The sequence below is a fragment of the Mustelus asterias genome, chromosome 22, assembly GCF_964213995.1.
Source record: "Mustelus asterias chromosome 22, sMusAst1.hap1.1, whole genome shotgun sequence".
Classification (NCBI taxonomy): domain Eukaryota; kingdom Metazoa; phylum Chordata; class Chondrichthyes; order Carcharhiniformes; family Triakidae; genus Mustelus; species Mustelus asterias.
This window is the reverse complement of record NC_135822.1, coordinates 31,063,860-31,085,220: the sequence shown is the minus strand read 5'-3', so window position 1 is coordinate 31,085,220 and position 21,361 is coordinate 31,063,860. Positions and strand designations below refer to the sequence as shown.

The 21,361-nt window shown below is 47.6% G+C and overlaps 1 protein-coding gene across 2 annotated transcripts; it reads left to right on the top strand.

The window, feature by feature from the left end:
- Positions 1–1,206: 1,206 nt before the first annotated feature.
- On the top strand, positions 1,207–20,270 carry LOC144509989 (F-box only protein 2-like). Of its 2 annotated transcripts, none has more exons than XM_078239071.1 (6): positions 1,207–1,285; positions 4,254–4,540; positions 8,405–8,531; positions 13,999–14,094; positions 17,395–17,530; positions 18,469–20,270. In XM_078239071.1, the coding sequence occupies exons 2-6, from the start codon at positions 4,291–4,293 to the stop codon at positions 18,601–18,603; spliced, it is 744 nt and encodes a 247-aa protein (XP_078095197.1). In that variant the 5' UTR covers positions 1,207–1,285; positions 4,254–4,290; the 3' UTR covers positions 18,604–20,270. The 2 variants fall into 2 exon arrangements, with proteins under 2 accessions (XP_078095197.1, XP_078095196.1); XM_078239070.1 differs by lacking the exon at positions 1,207–1,285 and adding an exon at positions 1,912–1,968 and having other exon boundaries at positions 18,469–20,131.
- Positions 20,271–21,361: the final 1,091 nt, after the last annotated feature.

Genomic DNA, 21,361 nt, shown 5'->3' with positions numbered 1-21,361 from the left:
GCCTTTTCCTCCCTTTCACTGCGTCCTTTGGGGGCCTGGTTGGAGGTGCTTTTGTCGCCATCGTTGCTGGAAGACTGTGTGACAAAGCCAGTCGCGTCAGTCAGGAGATGTTCCCTGGGGTATCTGAAATAGCCCGTCCGCACCCACCATCCCAACATCAGGAGCGCAAGAACCACACAAAATCAAACCAAAAATACAACTGAATTCTCAATAAAAAAAAGTTGATTAAACCTTTGCCGGAATGAAGTGGAGTGAATAACCTGTAAGAAAATTGGCATAAATGATCTGTAAAAGTACAATGCCAAGAGTTAAGGGCGGCACTGCTGCCTCACCGCGCTAGGGACCCAAATTCAATTCCCAGCTTGGGTCACTGTCTGTGTGCAGTTTGTACCATTCTCCCGTGTCTATGTGGGTTTCCTCCGGATGCTCCGGTTTTCTCCCACACTCCAAAGATAGAAATCATGGAATCCCTACAGTGCAGAAGGAGGCCATTCGAGTCTGCACCAACAACAATCCCACCCCAGGCCCTATCCCCATAATCCCACACGTTTACCCCTCTAATCCACACATCCTGGGACACTAAGGGGCAATTTAGCATGACCAATCCACCTACCCCGCACATCTTTGGACTGTGTGAGGAAACCGGAGCACCCGGAGGAAGCTCACGCAGACACGGGGAGAACATGCAGACTCCACACAGACAGTGACCCAAGCCAGGAATCGAACTCAGGTCACTGGAGCTGTGAAGCAGCAGTGCTAACCACTCTGACACCCCAGTGAAGATGTGCAGATTAGGTGGATTGGCCATGCTAAATTGCCCCTTAGTGTCAGTGGGAAGTAGCAGGGTAAATACGTGGGGTTACGAGGATAGGGCCTGGGTGGGATTGTGGTCGGTGCAGACTCGATGGGCCGAATGGCTTCCTTCTGCACTGTAGAGATTCTATGATTCTATGAATTGACAGATCAGTGTACACATCACTTGAAGCAGGTTAATGAAATGAAGTGTGACGGGGTTGTGCAGTGTTGTTCCAACAATAAAGCCTCTAAAAATAGATGTGAGGGGCGAGCACTGAGCTAGGGCGACCTCCAATTCCATTAGACACCGGGCTGCTTACATGCTGCTGGCCTTTCAATTACTTCCCATCTATTAAAGTTGCTGACTCTGCCAAACTCCTGCCTTCATCAGAGCATGTGCAGCAACTCAGTGCTGTCGAGTGTGACAGTGGGACAGACCGAGGCTCCGGTGAGCTCGGAGGCTGCGAGTGAGTCTCCATGACAACAGGCCGTAAGTAGCGGGACGCGGGAGATGGCATGATTGTAATTGAAAGCAAGGGCAATTTATCTTCCAACCGGGAAGGAGCGGTAAAGCACTGAGGGCAGCAGTGAAAGACGCCATCAAGATTGGAAAGTATATGGCAGGAGAGGAGTAAAGATTTAGTGATTTGTTGATGCTGAGTTTAGGTTTCTCTGCAAAGGTGAAGGAGTGTTAGAATTGGCTCAAAAAACAGGTGTCTGCTGGGACGGATTTGCGATGAGGTACAACTTGACATTTTTTTCATTGCTTTACGCCTTTCCAGTTCAAAATAAAAAGCTGAAGGTTTTCTGCAGACAAGGTGGTTACACTATGTCCAGAAATAGAAAGGGTTGCAGTGAGCTGATGTGAGTCACGCCATGGATTTATACACTGGACTGTGTTTAAACCCTGCAATGCAGACTGGGCTGGAGACCTGCCAGTGGTACAGCACCGCAGTTACAAGCCTGGCCCCGCTTTTCAACCTCAGTTTAAACGTTGGACCTTTGACACCCTGAGGATAGCGTTTTTATAATCTCACCGCTTTCTCACTGCAAAGCTCGCCCGACCTACACAGGCGGACACGGTGATGGGATGAGGTGAGGTTGTTTGGGAGGAGGCTTACGTGGAACGTAATCCCCAGCACGGAGTTAGACTCAGTCGGCTGTTTCTGTGCTGTAAGTACAATCACCAGGAAGCCCAGTATTAATTTAAAGAGATATATTGAATGAAGCTCTGAGTGTTGATTGCAGGAACTGAGTGTGTAATTGGTGAGATATCACATCAAACTGTACATAATGCATGATAATATGATATCTGTACAATACTGTAATAATTGCATGGTAACGTATTAAAATGTTTTAATATAAAGTAAAGATAACAGGAGCAGTATCGTGGGGAATGTCATCACCTTCTGGAATGTCTCCTCAAACATTCTTTTGGGCATCACAGCAGGAATGACACAGGGACCCTGTCCATCCAGCCCTTCCTCCTGTGACATTATATTATGCTGCAATATCAGAGCCCACTGCAATGTTACACTCTGCCGTATCGCAGTGATCTATATCACAATATCCATACGGGTAGGCCTTGGCTATACAGGCAGGCCTTGGCTGTACGGGCAGGCTTTGGCCATACAGGCAGGCCTTGGCTATACGAGCAGGCCTTGGCCATATGGGCAAGCCTTAGCTATGCGGGCAGGCCTTGGCCATACAGACAAGCCTTGGCCATTTGGGTAGGCCTTGGTCATATGAGCAAGCCTTGGCCATACAGGCAGGCCTTCGCTATATGGGTAGGCCCTGGCAATCCAATGGGTGGGAATATTGTAACATTGGTGCAGCCCTTTTGATTGGCTTCTCCAACTTGTCCATGAGGTTTTAACAATCTGTAAATAAGCACACCTCCCCCCACCCCTCACTGCGCACCCCCCCCCCCCCCACCTCCCCCCCCCCCCCCCCCTCTCCCCTACCAACACTTCTTTGGACCTCCATTTTCTCTGGCTCCCTTGTGCAAATGTGACTGATCTCACACTTGCCTATATTGAAAACCACTTGCCACATTTCCACCTATTTTAACCCATTCAATACCTCTCTGTAATTTCATGCTTCCAGTTCCAAGCCTGGGTGGCAAGTTGGAAACTTACGCCCTTCCTCATTCCCAATATTTCTTTCAGGCTTCGACTGAAATTGAGTTTCATTTCAAACCTGAAGTCAAACTCGTTGGGCCTTGTTGCTACAGAAAAGGGAAAGCTGAGAGGTAACCTGATAAAGATCTTTAAGAACTTGCAAGCTTCCGTTGAGGTAGACATGGAGAAAACATTCCCAACGGTGGGCAGATTTAAAACGTGGACCAGGATTTTACAGTCCCACCACGGTGTCCACCACCTCCCCACCACACCCCCCCGCCCCGCCCCCCACCTGCCCCCCCCCCCCCCCCGCTCCGCCCCCCACCTCCCCAAATCAGGCACCAGGGGCTATAAACTCCTGGCCTGCAAGCCTCATATATAATAGTCACCACTAATTAAATCCAATAGGGACTCAAGAACTTCTTTACCCAGAATTCCTTTAAAAAATTCTTTCAGGGAATGTGGGCGTCGCTGGCTGGGCCAGCATTCATTGTCCATCCCTAATTGCCCTTGAACTGAATGGCTTGCTGGGACATTTCAGAGTGCATTCATGAGGTTGCCAGAATTTCCTCCCTAAAAGACATTAGTGAACCAAATAGATATTTTATGACAATCGACAATGGTTTCACGGTCATCATTAGACTTTTAATTCCAGATTTTTTATTGAAATCAAATTTCACCATCTGCCCTAGTGGGATTCGAACCCAGGTCCTTAGAGCTTTACTCCAGGTTTCTGGTGATGGGTAGCATGGTTGGCACTGCTTCCTCATAGCGCCAGAGACCCGGGTTAAATTCCGGCCTTGGGTCACTGTCTGCAGAGTCTGCACGTTCTCCCAGTGTCTGCGTGGGTTACCTCCGGGTGCTCCAGTTTCCTCCCACACTCCAAAGATGCGTGGGTTAAGTAGATTAAATGCATGGAGTTACAGGTATAAAGTGGGGAGAGGAGGTGCGCCCAGGTAAAGATGCTCTTTCGGAGAGTCAGTGCAGACTTGATGGGCTGAATGGCCTCCTTCTGTAATGTAGGGACTCTATACCATTGAGAAAGTGGAATTTTTTTACAGCATTGAGTAGTTGATGGAAATAAAATAAAGGAAAGCTCATATCAGTGAGACGTGCATAGAATGATTTCCTGATAGGATTGGATAAAAAAGTATGGCAGGAGGCCCATATTGGCTGCCGTGGGCCTGATGGGCTGAATGGCCTGTGTCTGTGCTTCACATGCGTAATTCTATATTCTACTTCTATTGTTTAACCAAACATGTTAAGTCAAACAGTTTTGCTGATGTATTTTGCCATGATGCCCACCTTATATCAAAATCTTCAAAATATTCTTCACAGCCTGAAACAGAATCACGCCCGGAAGCCATTTTGAAATATGGCCGCCATGGAGTTTTTACCTGAGCAGGTGTTGCTCAAAATCCTCTCCTACGTCCCCCCAAAAGAGTTGGTTTTGATCTGTAGACTAGTCTGCCAACAGTGGAAAGAGCTTGTGGACGGACTAAACCTCCAATTTCCCGATGAAGGTTTGCCAAAGCAAAATCCAGATATAAAGGCCGAAGACTGGGATGCATTTTATTTTTGTACATCTGGAGCTAAGAATCTAATCAAGAACCCATGTGGAGAAGGTTTGTCCTAGAAACTTGCGGTTATGCATGTTAGACTGAAGTTTTTCTTGTATTCTCTTTATGTCTGATTTTGCGTTAAATGGTCATGGGGTTGAAATGCAAAGGGATCCAGAGGAACAGGATTAGGCCATTCAGCCCCTGGAGCCTGCTACCCAATTAGATCACGGCTGCTCTGTACCTCCATTCCAATCGCGCTGCTGAAGATTCATTGGTACTCTTACACATTAAAGATCTATCAATCTTTTTAATACGTTCCAATTGTCCCAACAACCACAACCAATTGAGAATTCCATAATGTATAGAATCAAAGAATCCCTACAATGCAGAAGGAGGCCATTCGGCCCATCGAGCCTGCACCGGCAACAATCCCACCCAAGCCCGATCCCCGTTACCCTATGTATTTACCCTGCTAATCCCCCGACACTAAGGGGCATTTTATCATGACCAATCAACCTAACCCAGACATCTTTGAACCCTGGGAGGAAACCAGAGCACCCGGAGGAAACCCATGCAGACACGGGGAGAACGTGCAAACTCCACACAGATAGTGACCCAAGGCCGGAATTGAACCTGGGTCCCTGGTGCTATGAGGCAGCAGTGCTAACCACTGTGCCACTCTCCTGACCATTTGTGTGAAAAAGTGCTTCTTGGTTTCCCTCTTAAATGACCGAGCACTAATTTTGCTCTTAGTTTCCTCACCAGGGTTTCTGTGCATCAACGCTCTCGAATTCTTTGATCGTTTTAACAGCTCCGTCAGATTGATCCCTCATGGGTGGCACGGTGGCACGGTGGTGAGCACTGCTGCTTCACATCGCCAGGGACCCGGGTTCGATTCCCAGCTTGGGTCACGGCCTGTGAGGAGTTTACACATTCTCCCCGTGTCTGGGTGGGTTTCCTCCGGGTGCTCCGGTTTCCTCCCACAATCTGAAAGATGTGCTGGTTAGGGTGCATTGGCTATGCTAAATTCTCCCTCAGTGTACCCGAATAGGCACTGGAGTGTGGCGACTAGGGGAATTTCACAGTGACTTCATTGCAGTGTTAATGTAAGCCTACTTGTGACTCGTAAATATACTTTACTTTTATTTTTTATTTATACTGAGCAATATCCAACCTATTCAGCATGGTAAATTCAGCCTCAGCTGCGCTCCACCCACCTGGGTGGCAGGGAGGGAAAGGAAGGGCAGCACGGTGACACGGTGATTAGCACCACTGCCACACAGCGCCAGGGACCCAATTCCAGCCTTGGGTCACTGTCTGTGCAGAGTCTGCACGTTCTCCCCAAGTCTGCGTGGATTTCCTCCGGGTGCTCCGGTTTCCTCCCACAGTCCAAAGATGTGCGGGTTCGGTGCATTGGCCATGCTAAATTGTCCCTTAGTGTCAGGGGGACTAGCAGGGTAAATATGTGGGGTTACAGGAATAGGGCCTGGATGGGATTGTGGTCGGTGCAGGCTCGATGGGCCGAATGGCCTCCTTCTGCACTGTAGGGATTCTGTGAAATGAAATAAATGAAACAAATGAAATGCATTTGTATAGCACCTTTCATGACCTCAGAATGTCACAAAATACTTTACATGCATCTGACTGCTTTATCTCCCAGGAAAAGAACAGTACAATGGGGAAATAAGAACATTTAGTCTCAACTGTTTTTTTTTCCCTTCTGGGCTCTGAAACACGGCAGCCAAACTACACACAACAAGCTCCCAAAGACATCAATGACCAGATGATCTGTTCTGGTGATGTTGGTTGAGGGATAAATATTGGCCAGGGCACCAGGGGTCACCCACCTGCTCTGCCCTGCCCACGGGTTTGAAGGTGGTGGGGGGTGGCATGTAAAATCCAGTGGGTTGCCTTCCGATGCTTTAAAGCCCCCCCCCCCCCCACCCCCACTCCTCCACCTCCTCCATTTCCCTCCACCTCACCCTTAGGCAATTTATTTCAAATTTTACCGGGGAGTTGCCAGGCTGTCCATCTGCCTTGGGCCTATTGAGGCCCTTAAGTGGACAATTAATAGCCTCTTGAGGGTCTCATCCCATCGCCGTCAGTATTTTATCCGCGGCGGTGGAGAGCCCGTGCCTTGCAGGAAACGGGCAGCTTCAACGGCATTGGCTGATGTCAGGAAAGGGTGGGGCTAACCTCCTTTGGGGGCCTCAACCTCCTTTGGGAGCCTGGTGGGCCCATCAGAGGCACCCCCTTCTCCCTAAGTCATTCCCCACATCCTATTACCCTGAAAGTGAGAATGGGGCCTCCGTTTAACATTTCATCTGAAAGATGGCACCCCTGACAGTGTGGCACTCCCTCTGTTCTGCACCGGAGTGTCAGCTTTGGTTATGTGCTCCAAGTCTCTGCCGTGGAGTTTGAACTTATAGCTTTTAGACTGAGGGGTGAGAGTGATTCCCACTCATCCCCGGCTGAGAAAAAAGAGCAAAATAAGGCTGGACACCAATTGTTATCAATCAACATCCTCTGCTGGACCTGCTTGTGTGTGAGTGTTGGTTGAGGATAAAGTGGAGCTTTGGCTTTGCCACACCTCATTTTTGGGACATGGGTGTCGCTGCCTGGCCACCCATTTATTGCCCATTCCTAATTGCTCTTGTACTGAGTGGCTTGCTAGGCCATTTCACAGGGCAGTTGAGAGTCAACCATACGGTGGCATGGTGGCACAGTTGTTAGCACTGATGCCTCACAGTGCCAGGGACCTGAGTTCAATTCGGCCTCTGTGTGGAGTTTGCTCATTCTCCCCGTGTCTGCGTGAGTTTCCTCCGGGTGCTCCAGTTTCCTCCCACACTCCAAAGATGTGCGGGTTACGTTGATTGGCCATGCTAATTTGACCCTAGTATCAGGCGGATTAGCAGAGTAAATATGTGGGGTTACGGGAATAGGGCCTGGGTGGGATTGTGGTCAGTGCAGACTCGATGGGCTGAATGGCCTCCTTCTGTACTGTAGGGATTCTATGATTCTATGAACCACTTTGCTGTGGCACTGGACTCACATATAGGCCAGACCAGGTAAAGACAGCAGATTTCCTTCCCTAAAGGATATTAGTGAACCAGATGGGCTTTTCCGACAATGGTTTCATAGTCATCAGTAGATTCTTAATTCCAGATATTTTTTATTGAATTCAAATTCCACCATCTGCTATGGTGGGATTCGAACCCGGGTCCCCAGAACATTAGCTGAGTTTCTGGATGAATAGTCTAGTGATAATACCGCTAGGCCATCGCCTCTCCTATCAGGCCCTTGGATGTCACTGCCTTTCAAAATGGCCACTGGGTGAGGTGCCAAAAACCTAGAACCCACAACCAGCACCAACTCAACAGAGGAACTGAACCTCAAAGATTGGACAGAAAGAAAAGCAAGTGGAAGGTATTTGCATCTCCTTAAAAGGAAATAGATAGGAACATAGAAACTAGAAGCAGGAGGAGGCCATTCAGCCCTTCGAGCTTGCTCCGCCATTCATCTTGATCATGGCTAATCATCAAATTCAATATCCTGATTCCCCCTACACCCCCAATATCCCTTGATCCCTTTAGCCCCAACAGCTAATTTCTTCTTGAAATCAGACATCGTTTTGGCCTCAACTACATTCTGTGGTAGTGAATTCCACACATTCACCACCCTCTGGGTGAAGAAACTTCTCCTCACCTCAGTTCTAAAAGGTTTACCCCTTATCCTCAAACTATGACCCCTAACTCTGGACTCCCCCACCATTGGGAACATTCTTTCTGAACCTACCCTGTCTAACCCAGTTATAATTTTTATAAGTTTCTTTGAGAGTAACACACAATCTCCTCAACACTTGAGTATAAAGTCACAGATGGTGGGTCAATTCTCGGAGTAACAGTGCATCTTTTCCATTTTTGACAGAGGAATTCTCTTTCTGGGAACTCACAAATAATGATGGAGATGGATGGAAGGTGGAAGATCTTCCAGGAGACAACGGGGAGCCCTTTCCGAATGAAAAGATCCAAAAATATTTTGTTACATCTTTCGAGTAAGAATTCCAAGAATATGAGGTCACTAGAGTTACTGCGTTAACGTAGCGCCTTTTGTTCGATTTGTCCAGCTGTTTGTGCCCGCCCTGACCTGGTTCCTCTCTTACATAAAATAAAAACAGGAAATGCTGGATAAACTCAGGTCTGGCAGTGTCTGTGGAGAGAGAAACAGAGTTAACGTTTCAGATTGGAACGATCCTTCTGCAGAACTGAAACAGGGTAGCAATGTAAAGAATGTTATAGGTTTGGAAAGGGAGCAGAAGGAGGTGGGGCAGAATGGAAGACCAGGGGAAGGTCAGGGCAAAGGAGATACGGACACATTTGGCCTGGACATAAGACCAAAGGGAGTGCTAATTGTGCCATTATGGATGAAGAGTGCTAACAGCGGCAAAAGGTGAGATAGCAGAATGCGGTAATGGGAGCGACTGAACAGCTAGAGACATGATTCAGCACGGTGGCGCAGTAGTTAGCATTGCTGCCTCACAGCACCAAGGACCCAGGTTCGATTCCTGACTTGGGTAACTGTGTGGAGTTTGCACGTTCTCCCCGTGTCTGTGTGGGTTTCCTCTGGGTGCTCTGGCATCCTCCCACAGTCCAAAGATGTGCGGGTTAAGTGGATTGGCCGTGCTGAATTGCCTCTTAGTGTCCCGGGATGCATAGGTTAGATAGATTAGCTAAATTGATCCTTAGTGTTAGGGGGATGTCAGGGGGATTAGTAGGGTAAATATGTAGGGTTGCGAGGATGGGGCTTGGATGGGATTGTTGGCAGTGCAGGCTCGATGGGCCAAACGGCCTCCTTCTGCATTGCAGGATCCTATGATTCCATTCTCTGTGGCCAAGTGGGGGAGGGGTGGGGTTGTGTTGGGGGAGGCCAGGAGCTGAAAAACAACAAACCACAAAAGGGGGAGGGGCTGGTTTAAGATGGAGGGGGAAGTTTACTGTCGCAAGTTGTTGAACTCAATGTTGAGTCCAGAAGGCTGCAACGTGCCTAATCGGAAGATGAGGTGTTGTTTGTCCAGTTTGTGTTTGGCTTCACTGGAACATTGCAACAGGGCAGCAATGGACACGTGGGAGTGAGAGCAAGATGCTGAGTTAAAATGGCGACAGGAAGGTTGGGATCATGACTGAAGATGGAGTCAAGATGTTCCGCAAACCAGTTACCCAGTCTGTGTTTAAACTCTCCAGAGTAGAGGAGACCGCATTGAGAGCAGTGAATACAGTGGATCAAATTAAAGGAGGTGCAGATGAGATGTTGCTTCACCTGAAAGAAGTGTTTGGGCCCTTGGACAGTGAGGAGGGAGGAGGTAAAGGGGCAGGTGTTGCACCTTCTGCGGTTACATGGGATGGTGCTTAGGGAAGGGGATGAGTGGCTCGGGGAATTGGAGGAGTGGACCCAGGTGTCATGGAGAGAGAGCAGTCCATGTGGAAAGCTGGCAAGGGGTGGAGGGTGAGGGGGAAGATGTGTTTCATGGTGGCATCGTGCTGGAGTTGGCAGAAATGGCAGAGGGTGATCCTTTAAATGTGGAGGTTGGTGGGGTGAAAAGTGAGGACAATGGGGTCCCTGTCATGGTTCTGGGACAGAGAGGAAGGGGTGAGGACAGAGATGGGTCAGACACAGTTCCTCTCTTACCTGTCCAAACATTGTAGCACACTCAGTGCTGGAGATTAGAGGGAGTGACGTGGGAGCGGGGGTTCATGACTCCCCAAAATACTTTGAGGTCAGCCAGTGTGGCTTTGGATGACCAACTCTCTCTGAAATCCAGATGACTCTGTCACTACATTCAGCTTCCATGTTAGGAGAGATGTCTCCATGTTCCTCGGTTCCCCTTGCTATCATTGAGCCTAAACCTGTGCTGAACCCCCTCACTCCCCAGTGATTCAAACCCAGCTCAGTCACTGCATTCCCCTCCCCATATCCTTCCATCCCCAACACAGGCTTCTTTAAAGTTCCCCCAAACATCTATCCATAACTCCTCATCCTTCTGTGCATGCTGCCTACCATCAGCTGGCTTGGGACCAGCCTCCCTTACCCCCAGTACTGCCTCAGTGCTGTCAGGCCGACCATCCAGCTTCACATCCTGGATGAGTCATTCTACACCCCCCCACCCCTCCCCCCCCCCACCACCCAGCTGAACTCTGCTTGCCCCTGAGCCAAATGCATCCCTCTCCCTGCCAGCCACTCACCTTGGCATCCTGTTTAACCCAGACCTGAGCTGCCAACCTCACATTCTCCAGTATACCTAGCCCTCTTCAATATTGTTCAGCTACACGTTGTACCTCAACCGCCACTGCCACCGTTATCCAGATAGAAGCAAAATACTGCGGATGCTGGAATCTGAAACAAAAACAGAAAAATGCTGGGAAATCTCAGCAGGTTTGACAGCATCTGTGGAGAGAGAATGGAGTTAACGTTTCGAGTTAGAATGACTCTTCGTCAGAGCTCCTCACCATGGATGTCCAATGCTTCTGTATCTCCATTCCCCACCAGGGTAGCCTGAGATCTCTTCGCTTCTTCTTCAAACAGAGGCCTGAACAATTCCCGTTCACCACCACTCTCCTCCATCTGGCAGAACCTGTTCTCTCACTCAACAATTTCTCCTTTAACTTGCCTCACTTCCTCCAAATAAAAGATGTGGCTCTGGGTACTCGCATGGGTCCCAGTTATGCCCGTCTCCTTAAGGGGTATGTAGAGCATTCCCTGTTCCAGTCCTACTCCGGCCCCCTCCCACAACTCTTTCATCGGTACACAGCTCTGATGAAGGGTCACCCTGACTGGAAACGTTGCCTCTATTCTCTCTCCACAGACGCTGTCAGACCTGTTGAGATTTTCCAGCATTTTCTGTTTTTATTATCCAGAGAAATCTCGACTTGTTTTCTCATCTGTTACAAAATCTAGCCTTACCTGTGGGCAATGTCTGGAGTTCAGTGGCATCAGTGTCTTCTCTTTATTGGAGTCCGGGGGCAATTAGAAGACAAACCGTTTCCTTTCTAAAGGGCATTATTGAACCAGTTGGTTTTTACGACAATCTAATAATTTTCATGATTTTTTCCCGCACTCTTTCAATATTGATTTTATCTGATTTCAAAATGGCCGCTGTGTGATTGGTATTGATATTCTGGATTACCCTGTAACATAACCGTTGGGTGTCTGGTTAGCTCAGATGGCTTGCTTGTTTCTCAGAATAATACAACAGCAAGAACTCGCTTCCCATTCCAGCTGAGGTTGACTTGGGGCCTGTCACCTCACTCCACGCCCCTGAAGGCAATGGCAACCACCACCGGCAAAGACAGCCAAGAACAATGGTTCCAGGTGAAGCAGCAGCAATCATAGAATCCCTACAGTGCAGAAGGAGGCCATTTGTCCCATAGAGCCTGCACCAACCCTCCAACAGAGCATCTTATCCAGCTCCCCACCCTATCACTGTAACCCCACACATTTATCCCGCTAATCCCCCTAATTTACACATCCTTTGACACTGGAGGACAATTTAGCATGGCCAATCCACCTAACCTGCACATCTTTGGAGTGTGGGAGGAAACCGGAGCACCCGGAGGAAACCCACGCAGACACAGGGAGAATGTGCAAACTCCACACACACAGTGACCCAAGGCAGGAACTGAACCTGGGTCCTTGGCAGCAGTGCGAATCACTGTGCCATGATGCCAACCAGGGTGCCAAGGAGCTGCCTTCAGGCAAAGCACGGGTGCTGTATAACTACTGCTGTCAGACTTACATTTCCCAACTGTGTGGCCCATGGAAACAAGAACTTGAACACCCCTTCTGAAAATTTGGCCAAGCAGTTTAAGCAGAAATACACCTGGTCTCAACAAGTGGACTTGTTCTGAGATTCCCTGTAGCGGGGAGGTGATGGCCCAGTGGTATTCTCACTAGACTATTAATCCAGAAACTCAACAAATGTTCTGGGGACCCGGGTTCGAATCCCGCCACAGTAGATGGTGGAATTTGAATTCAAATAAAAAATATCTGGAATTAAGAATCTACTGATGACCATGAAACCATTATCGATTGTCGGAAAAACCCATCTGGTTCAGTAACGTCCTTTAGGGAAGGAAATCTGCCGTCCTTATCTGGTCTGGCCGACATGTGACTCCAGAGCCACAGCAATGTGGTTGACTCTGAACTGCCCTCTGAACAAGGGCAACTAGGAATGGGCAATAAATGCTGGCCAGCCAGCGACGCCCATGTCCCACGAGTGAATTTAAAAAATAAATTCACATAAGATCCTTCGAGTCTGTGACTAGTGGGCAGCATAGGAACAGAGTGCTTGGTTGATAGGCAATAATATTATGATTTAGATTAGAAGTTCCCTTTTTGGATTCAAATTAGACTTTGTATTTATATAATCTTATCGGTCACAAGTGGCACTTGGATAATTGTTTTTCTGTCAGTCGCAAAGGGGAAGCCCAGATTCACTCCCATTAATCTGTCAAAGATAAGCAGAGAACTTTAGAGGGTGCAGATTTACTGGAGTGGTACCAGGGGTAAGGGAGAGACTGGAGAAACTGGCCTTGTACTCCTCTGAGCAGACAAGGTTAAGTGAGGTTTAATCACTTGCAAATTATGAAGGGTTCCGATCAAATAGATTGGGAGAAACTTTGCACTGACAGGGAAGTCGGTAACCAGATGACCCAGATTTAAGGTCATGGGCAAAAGAAGCATGTCATAGAATCCCTACAGTGCAGAAGGAGGCCATTCGGCCCATCGAGTCTGCACCGACCACAATCCCACCCAGGCCCTACCCCCACATATTTTACCCGCTAATCCCTCTAACCTACACATCTCAGGACTCTAAGGGGCAATTTTTAACCTGGCCAATCAACCTAACCCGCACATCTTTGGACTGTGGGAGGAAACCGGAGCACCCGGAGGAAACCCACGCAGACACGAGGAGAATGTGCAAACTCCACACAGACAGTGACCCGAGCCGGGAATCGAACCCGGGACCCTGGAGCTGTGAAGCAACAGTGCTAACCACTGTGCTACCGTGCCACCCTAATGTGGAGAGATGAGAAATTATTTTATCATGCAAGTTGTTTGGATCTAGAATGCAACGGTGGAAAGATTGGCGGGAGCATGTTCAATAGTAACTCCCAAAAGGGGATTGGATGTATCTGTGAATGATGACAGTTTGGAGGAAGAGCAAGGGAATGGGACTGATCGGAAATCTCATTCAAAGAGCTGACACAGGCACGATGGGCTGAATGGTCTCTTTCTGAGCTGTAAGTTTTCATCATGCTCGAACCCTTATAGCCAACAGACTCATTTTCCAAAGCTGAGGCTGATATCCCCACCTGTTCGCGAAGTGGAATTCTTCAAAAGCATGAAATCAGTTCTTCAAATTCCGTCTGAAGCAGCTGGAGGCAGCTGGCCCACTCTCAGCAGTGTGCAGCAGCCCTGTGGAGAGCTATTAAGGGCTGAATTTGTTCGATTTTTCTCTCAATTAGGTGGTGCCGAAAATCTCAACTAATTAACCTGGTCTCGGAAGGATTCGAGGCGGAGACACTGGACAGCGTTCAACCCCCTATCACAGTGAGGGACTGGTAAGCGTGCTGTAAAGCACAATCACACTCCATCACAAGAACACAAAAACACAAGTAGTAGGAGCAGGGGGGGTAGGCCATTCGGCCCCTCGAGCCTGCTCTGCCACTCCATAAGATCATGGCTGACCTGGTTGTGGTCTCAATTTCACTTTCTACTCTGCCACCCCATCCCCATTACCTTTGATTCCCTTGTTGATCAAAATTGTTGTGATAATTGACTCTGTCTATATTTCCCACTGCCTCAGCAAAGCAGCCAGTATAATTAAGGACTCCACGCACTCCAGACATTCTCTCTTCCACCTTCTACCGTCAGGAAAAAGATACAAAAGTCACGTACCAACCGACTCAAGAACAGCTTCTTCCCTGCTGCCATCAGACTTTTGAATGGACCTATCTTGCACTAAGCTGATCTTTCTCTACACCCTAGCTATGACTGCAACACTACATTCTCCACTCTCTCCTTACCTATGAATGGTATGCTTTGTCTGTATAGCGTGCAAGAAACAATACTTTTCACTGTATACTAATACATGATAATAATAAATCAAATCAAATAATATTTCCCACATTTGAGTTGGAGATCAGTGGGAGATATTTGTCTCCTGACGCACTTTGCAAAGTTACAGCTCAGTGGGCTAATGCTTTGTGCGCAATCACACCGATTGTGCAGACCAAGATCACTCTAAGTTTGCATGTTGAGCTGTTGTTATGTAACACCTGGGTGGCTCGAATTGGTGTGGATGAAATCAAAAGAAGAGAGGAAATTGACCAGGTCCGCCTGAGATAAGGGCACGTGTAGATAAGGGCCGTAATTCTCCAGCCACGCACACCCTGTTGCCGCTGTCAGCGAGCATGGAGAATTTGGCGCTCAACCAAATCTCCATTCACAGCAGCAGGACTGGAAAATCCCAGTCACAGGTGAGGTTGGAGAATGCCGGCCTAGCTGTCAGGGCAAGATTGATTTGATTTGATTTATTATTGTCACATGTATTCGGAGACAATGAAAAGTATTGTTTCTTGCGCTATGCAGACAAAACATACCATTCATAGAGTACAAAGGGGAGAAGGAAAGGAGAGGGTGCAGAATATATCGTTGCAGTTACTGATAGGGAGGGGAGGGAGTTCAGCTTAATGTGTGGTAGGACCATTCAAAAGCCTGATGGCAGCAGGGAAGAAGCTGTTCTTGAGTCGGTTGGTACGTGACCTCAGACTTTTGCATCTTTTTTCCAACGGAAGAAGGTGGAAGAGAGTATGTCCGAGAGGGTGGGATCTTTGATTATGCTGGCTGCTTTTCCGAGGGAAGTGTAGACAGAGTCAATGGATGGGAGGCTGGTTTGCCTGATGGACTGGGCTACGTTCACAACCTTTTGTACTTTCTTGCGATTTTGGTCAGATCGCAAGAAAGATTGATTTGACTGTGATACCTTCCATCAATGGATGACCAACTTGGCAACACTTGCCATCCAGATCAATAACTCTCGGTCACATCGGCAAGAGCCCTGAGGATTGTGGGCACTCACTGTGCTGTACCCCAGTCTGACTGAGCGTTGTTATATACGGGGAGAAGGCAGAAGGTGGAAGAGAAATGAAGTTGCATTCCTGCACCCAATCATTTCTGCGTAGTCAGTTCATTTTAGTGTTACATTTACAGCTCGTGCTCTGCTAAACAGTTGGATTTCTAAAATGAGCCGCACATTTGTGATAGTGCACAAAGAGGGTTTGGTTTCTTATCAATTATTTTCTCATCCTCATATTTATTACACAGTCTCACTAAATAGATTCAAGTTCACGGTTGTTCGAGTGCAGGTGAAGGAGGCTAATCCGTTCGTTCAACGGCAGCCTTGCATAGGCTAAAGAGCGTGATGGGAGAGGAAGAAGGGGGAGAGGCAGCAGTGAGACAAAGAGAGGTGAGAGGAAGATGGGGAGGATTGGGAGGGGTGAGAGGGAAGGAAAGAGAAGGGTGGCGAGGGGTGGGTGGAGAGGAGGAGGTGAGTGGAGTGTGGAGGAGAAGTGGGTGAGGAGAGGAAGATAGGGGAAGAAAGTAGGGACAAGGGATGGTGGTGAGGAAGTAGTTGTGGTTGGTGTTGTCTAACTATACAGCGGGATATAGATCAGTTGCAGATATGGGCGGAGAAATGACAGATGGAATTTAATCCGGGCAAGGGTGAGGTGCTGCCCTTCAGGAGATCAAATGTTAAGGACAGGACCCTGAACAGCATCGATGTTCAGAGAGATCCTGGGGTTCAAGTCCATAGCTTCCTGAAAGTGGCCACACAAGTGAATAGGGTGGTAAAGAAGGCGTATGGCATGCAAGCCTTTATTGGTCAGGCACTGAGTACAAGAGTCAGGATGTTATGTTGCAGCTTTATAAAACTTTGGTTAGGCCACACTTCAATTCTGGTCACCACATTACAGGAAGGATGTGGAGGCTTTGGAGAGGGTGCAGAAGAGGTTTACCAGGATGTTGCCTGGATTAAAGGACGTGAGGTATAAGGAAAGACTCTCTAATTGACCTCAGGATGTATTCTCCAGTTGACCTCAGGATTTACCCTCTAGTCGACCTCAGGATGTACCTTCTAGTTGACCTCAGGATGTACCTTCTAGTTGACCTCAGGATGTATTCTCCAGTTGATCTCAGGATGTACTCTCCAGTTGACCTCAGGATGTACTCTCCAGTTGACCTCAGGATGTACTCTCCAGTTGACCTCAGGACGTACTCTCCAGTTGATCTCAGGATGCACTCTCTAGTTGACCTCAGGATGTATTTACTCAAACTCTCCTATTCCTTCAGCAGCAGCAGCTTTAAAGTGACAGGCGAGAACAAAGTTAGCTCTCCTTAGACTTCACAGCAAAAAACCTCATGTTGCGGCAGACCCCAGTCAATGGCTATCACATCGAGTTAAATAGAATGTCGGACATTAGAAACAGCTCCGACTGCTCCATAGTGCTGTACGTGCTCCACACACGCTTCCTCCCATTCGGCTTCATCTCGCCCTATCAACATCTTCTACTCTTTTCTCCCTCTTGTGAATATATTCCCCTCAAATGCATCTAAGCAAGTCACCTCAACTGTTGTCTGTGCTAGCAACTTCCATATCTTCCTGGTAATGAAGCTTCTCCTGAATTCCTTATTTGATTATATTTATAACCCCCTACCAGTGAAGTCCCCCACAGCTATTTCTAATAACTCTTGAATCACAATGTCTACATTGATGAATATCTCCGTATAGCTACTGAGTTTCTCCCTGAAAGATATCAGTGGTGCTTTGCCTGCAGCGAATTATTCTTCTTCATCCCTAGGTATGCAGGGAGGCACGACTCTGGTTTTGATTATGAACTACACGTCGAACTTCTGTCTGAAGACATGAGTTTGATCCAGGAGTATAAAACTGACTCAATTCATGAGCCGCAGTGGAGTGACGCAGAATGGAAGGAGGTAGGTTAGGCACTGATGAAAAATCAATCTTTCTACTCTTGTGGAGAGTTGTGGTTAAAGGGGAAAGGAAGTCGGAGGGAATGCTTGCTGTTGATACTGCAATCTTTAATACCTAGGATATGCCAGACATCGACAGCTCTGGTTGGCAGCATGAATTACAATGCCTGATTTCAGTGTGGCACAGTGGGTTAGCACTGCTGCCTCACAGTGCCAGGGGCCCGGTTTCAATTCCCGGCTTGGGTCACTATCTGTGGAGAGTCTGCACGTTCTCCCCGTGTTTGCATGGGTTTTCTCTGAGTGCTCCGGTTTCCTTCCACAGTCCAAAGGACATGCAGGTTAGGTGCATTGGCCGTGCTAAATTCTCCCTCAGTGTACCCAAGTGTGGCGACTCAGGGATTTTCACAGTAACTTCATTGCAGTTTTAACGTAAGCCTACCTGCGACACTAATAAAAAGCTTTAAGCTTAAACAATATTTCTATTGCCTCGGGATGTTTTACTTTGTTAAAAGATACTAACTTAATCCAAGTTGTTGTTGAATGTGACTATATTCCCAATGTTTAAATTATGACATGGGCACCACTGACGAGGCCAGTATTTGATGCCCATCTCTAATTGCCCTTGAACTGAGTGACTTGTTAGGCCTTTTCAGAGGGCAGTTAAGAGTCAACCACAGTGTTGTAGGTCTGTAAGGATTGCAGATTTCCTTCCTTAAAGGGCATTAATGAACCAGACGGATTTTTACGTCAATCGATGATAGTTTCATCATCACCATTACTGAGGCTAGCTTTCAATTCCAGAGTTTATTAATTGATTTTTAACTCCGCTAGCTGCCATGCTGGGTGCCCCCAGAACATTAAGATGAGTTTATGGGTTGTTGGGGCAGTGATATTATCGCTCTGTTGCCCCTAATTAACGATTGACTTTGCTTCATTTGCAGATATCAAACACTTTCACAAACTATGGGCCTGGTGTCCGATACGTAAAGTTTACGCACGGAGGAAAGGATTCACAGTGTTGGGCAGGATGGTACGGAGCCCGGATCACCAACAGCACTGTCACTATCGAGCAATAACGCTGCCCCAGGACAGATCTCCCGATGCTTTTTGCGACTGTCTTTGCGCTATTTTTTATTTAGCGTGGCATGAGCTGCATTTCTCCAGCTGGTCCCAGTACAAATAACTTGTATCGTTGGACAGAGGTGGTGTTCTATTAATACCGTTTACACCCAGGGAAATAGATGCCAACTTAGCTTGGTGGGATTAACAGCAGTGCAGGGGAGCCAAGTTCGAGAATACCAAAGAAAATCCTCTCTCCCCTCCTTCCTCCCACCTCCACTTCTTCTGCTAGCTCCCATGAATTCCTCTTGTCCTGCATTAAGTGCCAACTGGGAAGGTAGCTGAGGCGGATACTGTGGTTTATTTTAATCCACCTGACCAAGAACCTCAACCTGGACGCATGCACTACACAACACTGTCTTGCCTTATTTAACCTATTCGGTTAGGATTAAAAGTTTGAAAGCGGCTGATGAATCCGCTGACAAACTGATAACTCTGCAACTGAAAGTTCAAAGTATGAACAGTTCTTATGTTTCCCCCGTGCTGTCACTTAAGCCTATATTGGTTTTAAATGGAACAGGATGTGGGATGTTTTGAGACAACCCTATTTCTTCAGTCAATCAGAGTGTGCCAGAGAAGCAATGATTAGCATTTTAAAAGTGCATCATCAAAGTTATCCGGAAATGGAGAGTAGCGCAATGCACTAAATGGATCTGACACACTGTTATTGCAGTAAGAAGCCTCACAACATCAGGTTAAAGTCCAACAGGTTTATTTGGCACGAGCTTTCGGAGTCTCAGACTCCTTCAATCAAGGAGCCTGGGACTCCGAAGGCTGGTGCCAAATAAACCTGTTGGACTTTAACCTGGTGTTGTGAGACTTCTTACTGTGTCCACCCCAGTCCAACGCCGGCATCTCCACATCATGGCTAACACTGTTATTGGCCATGCTTCATCCGCAATCTCGTTAAATGCAATTGGCAAAGTATTTCGCTGTGCACAATGGCTAAATCACCGAAGCTCCTTTTCTGAGTCCCTTGGTTCTTCAACAAAAGTTGCATTCTCTGGAAAAAAGAACATATTTCTTCCAATCTCAGAACCTCACTGAACCATCATCCTTGAATAACTGCATGTTTTACGTAGAAAATAGGAGCAGGAGGAGGCCATTCGGCCCTTTGAGCCTGCTCCACCATTCATCATGATCATGGTTGATCATCCAACTCAATAGCCTGATCCCATGCACCCTCCCCCCACCATTTGCAAGAAATAATTGAGGTTGGAGAGAAACATCAAAAGGCTGGCTCGGAAGGTAGCATTTTGTAAATTCCTTTTTCCACATGAAGCAAGGGCTTCCAGTGGCTGGAGGAACTAGTTAATTGCAAGCTTTGGCAATGAAGAACAATGCCTTTTGGGGATAAAGAGGAATTGACATGAAACCAGTGTGTCTGACAGGACGCAGGGATAGATGTCATTCACAGTAAGTAAAAGTTGCAACATTGAAATGTAAGGTCATGTCTGTCATGTAAATAAAATCAACATTTCATTGATTGTGCAGTGATCTGTCCCAGTCAAATTCAGATGAATCCTGAGTGCGAGATGTTCAGTGTGAACCTCAGGCTAATACAGAAGGATGTAAGTAATGATCTGTGTCAATCATAAACAGCCACTGACAGTTATGTGACATGAATATATTCTGCGTCTTTTCCAGTTTTGTATCCACTTTTCACTCTCCCAATTAAAACAGGTTGATTTGCAACTTTGAAGGTGAAGGAGGGACATTGGGTCACGAATAGGCCATTCAGCCCCTCAGGGGTCTGTTCAACCATTAAATGAGATCACGAAACGTGGGTTTCCTCCGGGTGCTCCAGTTTCCTCCCACACTGTGTGGGTTAGGTTGATTGGCCCCGCTAAATTGCCCCTTCGTGTCAGGGGGATTATCAGGGTAAATAGGTGGGGTTACAGGGATAGGGCTTGGGTGGGATTGTAGTCGGTGCAGACTCGATGGGCCAAACGGCCTCCTTCTGCACTGTAGAGATTCTATGACTGATCCATTTCCTGACTCCAATCACCTGTCTTGGCTCCATATCCTTTCATACTCTTGGCTAGCAGAACTCAGGTTTAACTGGGCTTGCATCATTTTTGTGGGAAGGAGTTCACATTTCCAACATCCTTTGCGTGTAGCGATAAAAGAGTTGGGTCATGCTGAGCTTTGAAGTTATACATTGTGGTGGGATTACAGATGCTTGTGCTGTCCACAGAACCTTGTGGATGCCTAGCGCACTGTTGTCTTTTCCCATGCCTAGCTAATATTTGCTCTGGTGTAAAGAATGTGAGGAGGTCTTGTGTGGCGCAGTGGGTAGCGTCCCTGCCTCTGAGCCTGAAGCTCCGGGTTCAATTCCCAGTCTGTTTAAAGTTTATTTATTAGTGTCACAAGTAGGCGTACATTAACACTGCAATGAAGTTACTGTGAAAATCCCCTAGTCGCCACACTCCGGCACCTGTTCGGGTACACTGAGGAAGAATTTAGCATGGCCAATGCACCTAACCGGCATGGCTTTTGGACTGTGGGAGGAAACCAGAGGAAACCCACACAGACACGGGGAGACCATGCAGACTCCACACAGTGACCCGAGCCGGGAATCGAACCCGGGTCCCTGGCGGTGTGGGGCAGCAGTACTAACCAGAGCCACCGTGTTACCGGGACTAGATGACCAAGGAAAGTGCACCCATAATGTGGTCAAACAGGTCGTGCGTCAACTTGTAAATCCTTCAAGCA

Coding starts and splice junctions, on each gene's coding strand:
- LOC144509989 (XM_078239071.1), top strand. CDS start 4,291: ATGGCCGCCATGGAGTTTTTACCTGAGCAGGTGTTGCTCAAAATCCTC. Junction 8,532..13,998: donor TATTTTGTTACATCTTTCGA/GTAAGAATTCCA, acceptor TCTCTCAATTAG/GTGGTGCCGAAAATCTCAAC. Junction 17,531..18,468: donor GTGACGCAGAATGGAAGGAG/GTAGGTTAGGCA, acceptor CTTCATTTGCAG/ATATCAAACACTTTCACAAA.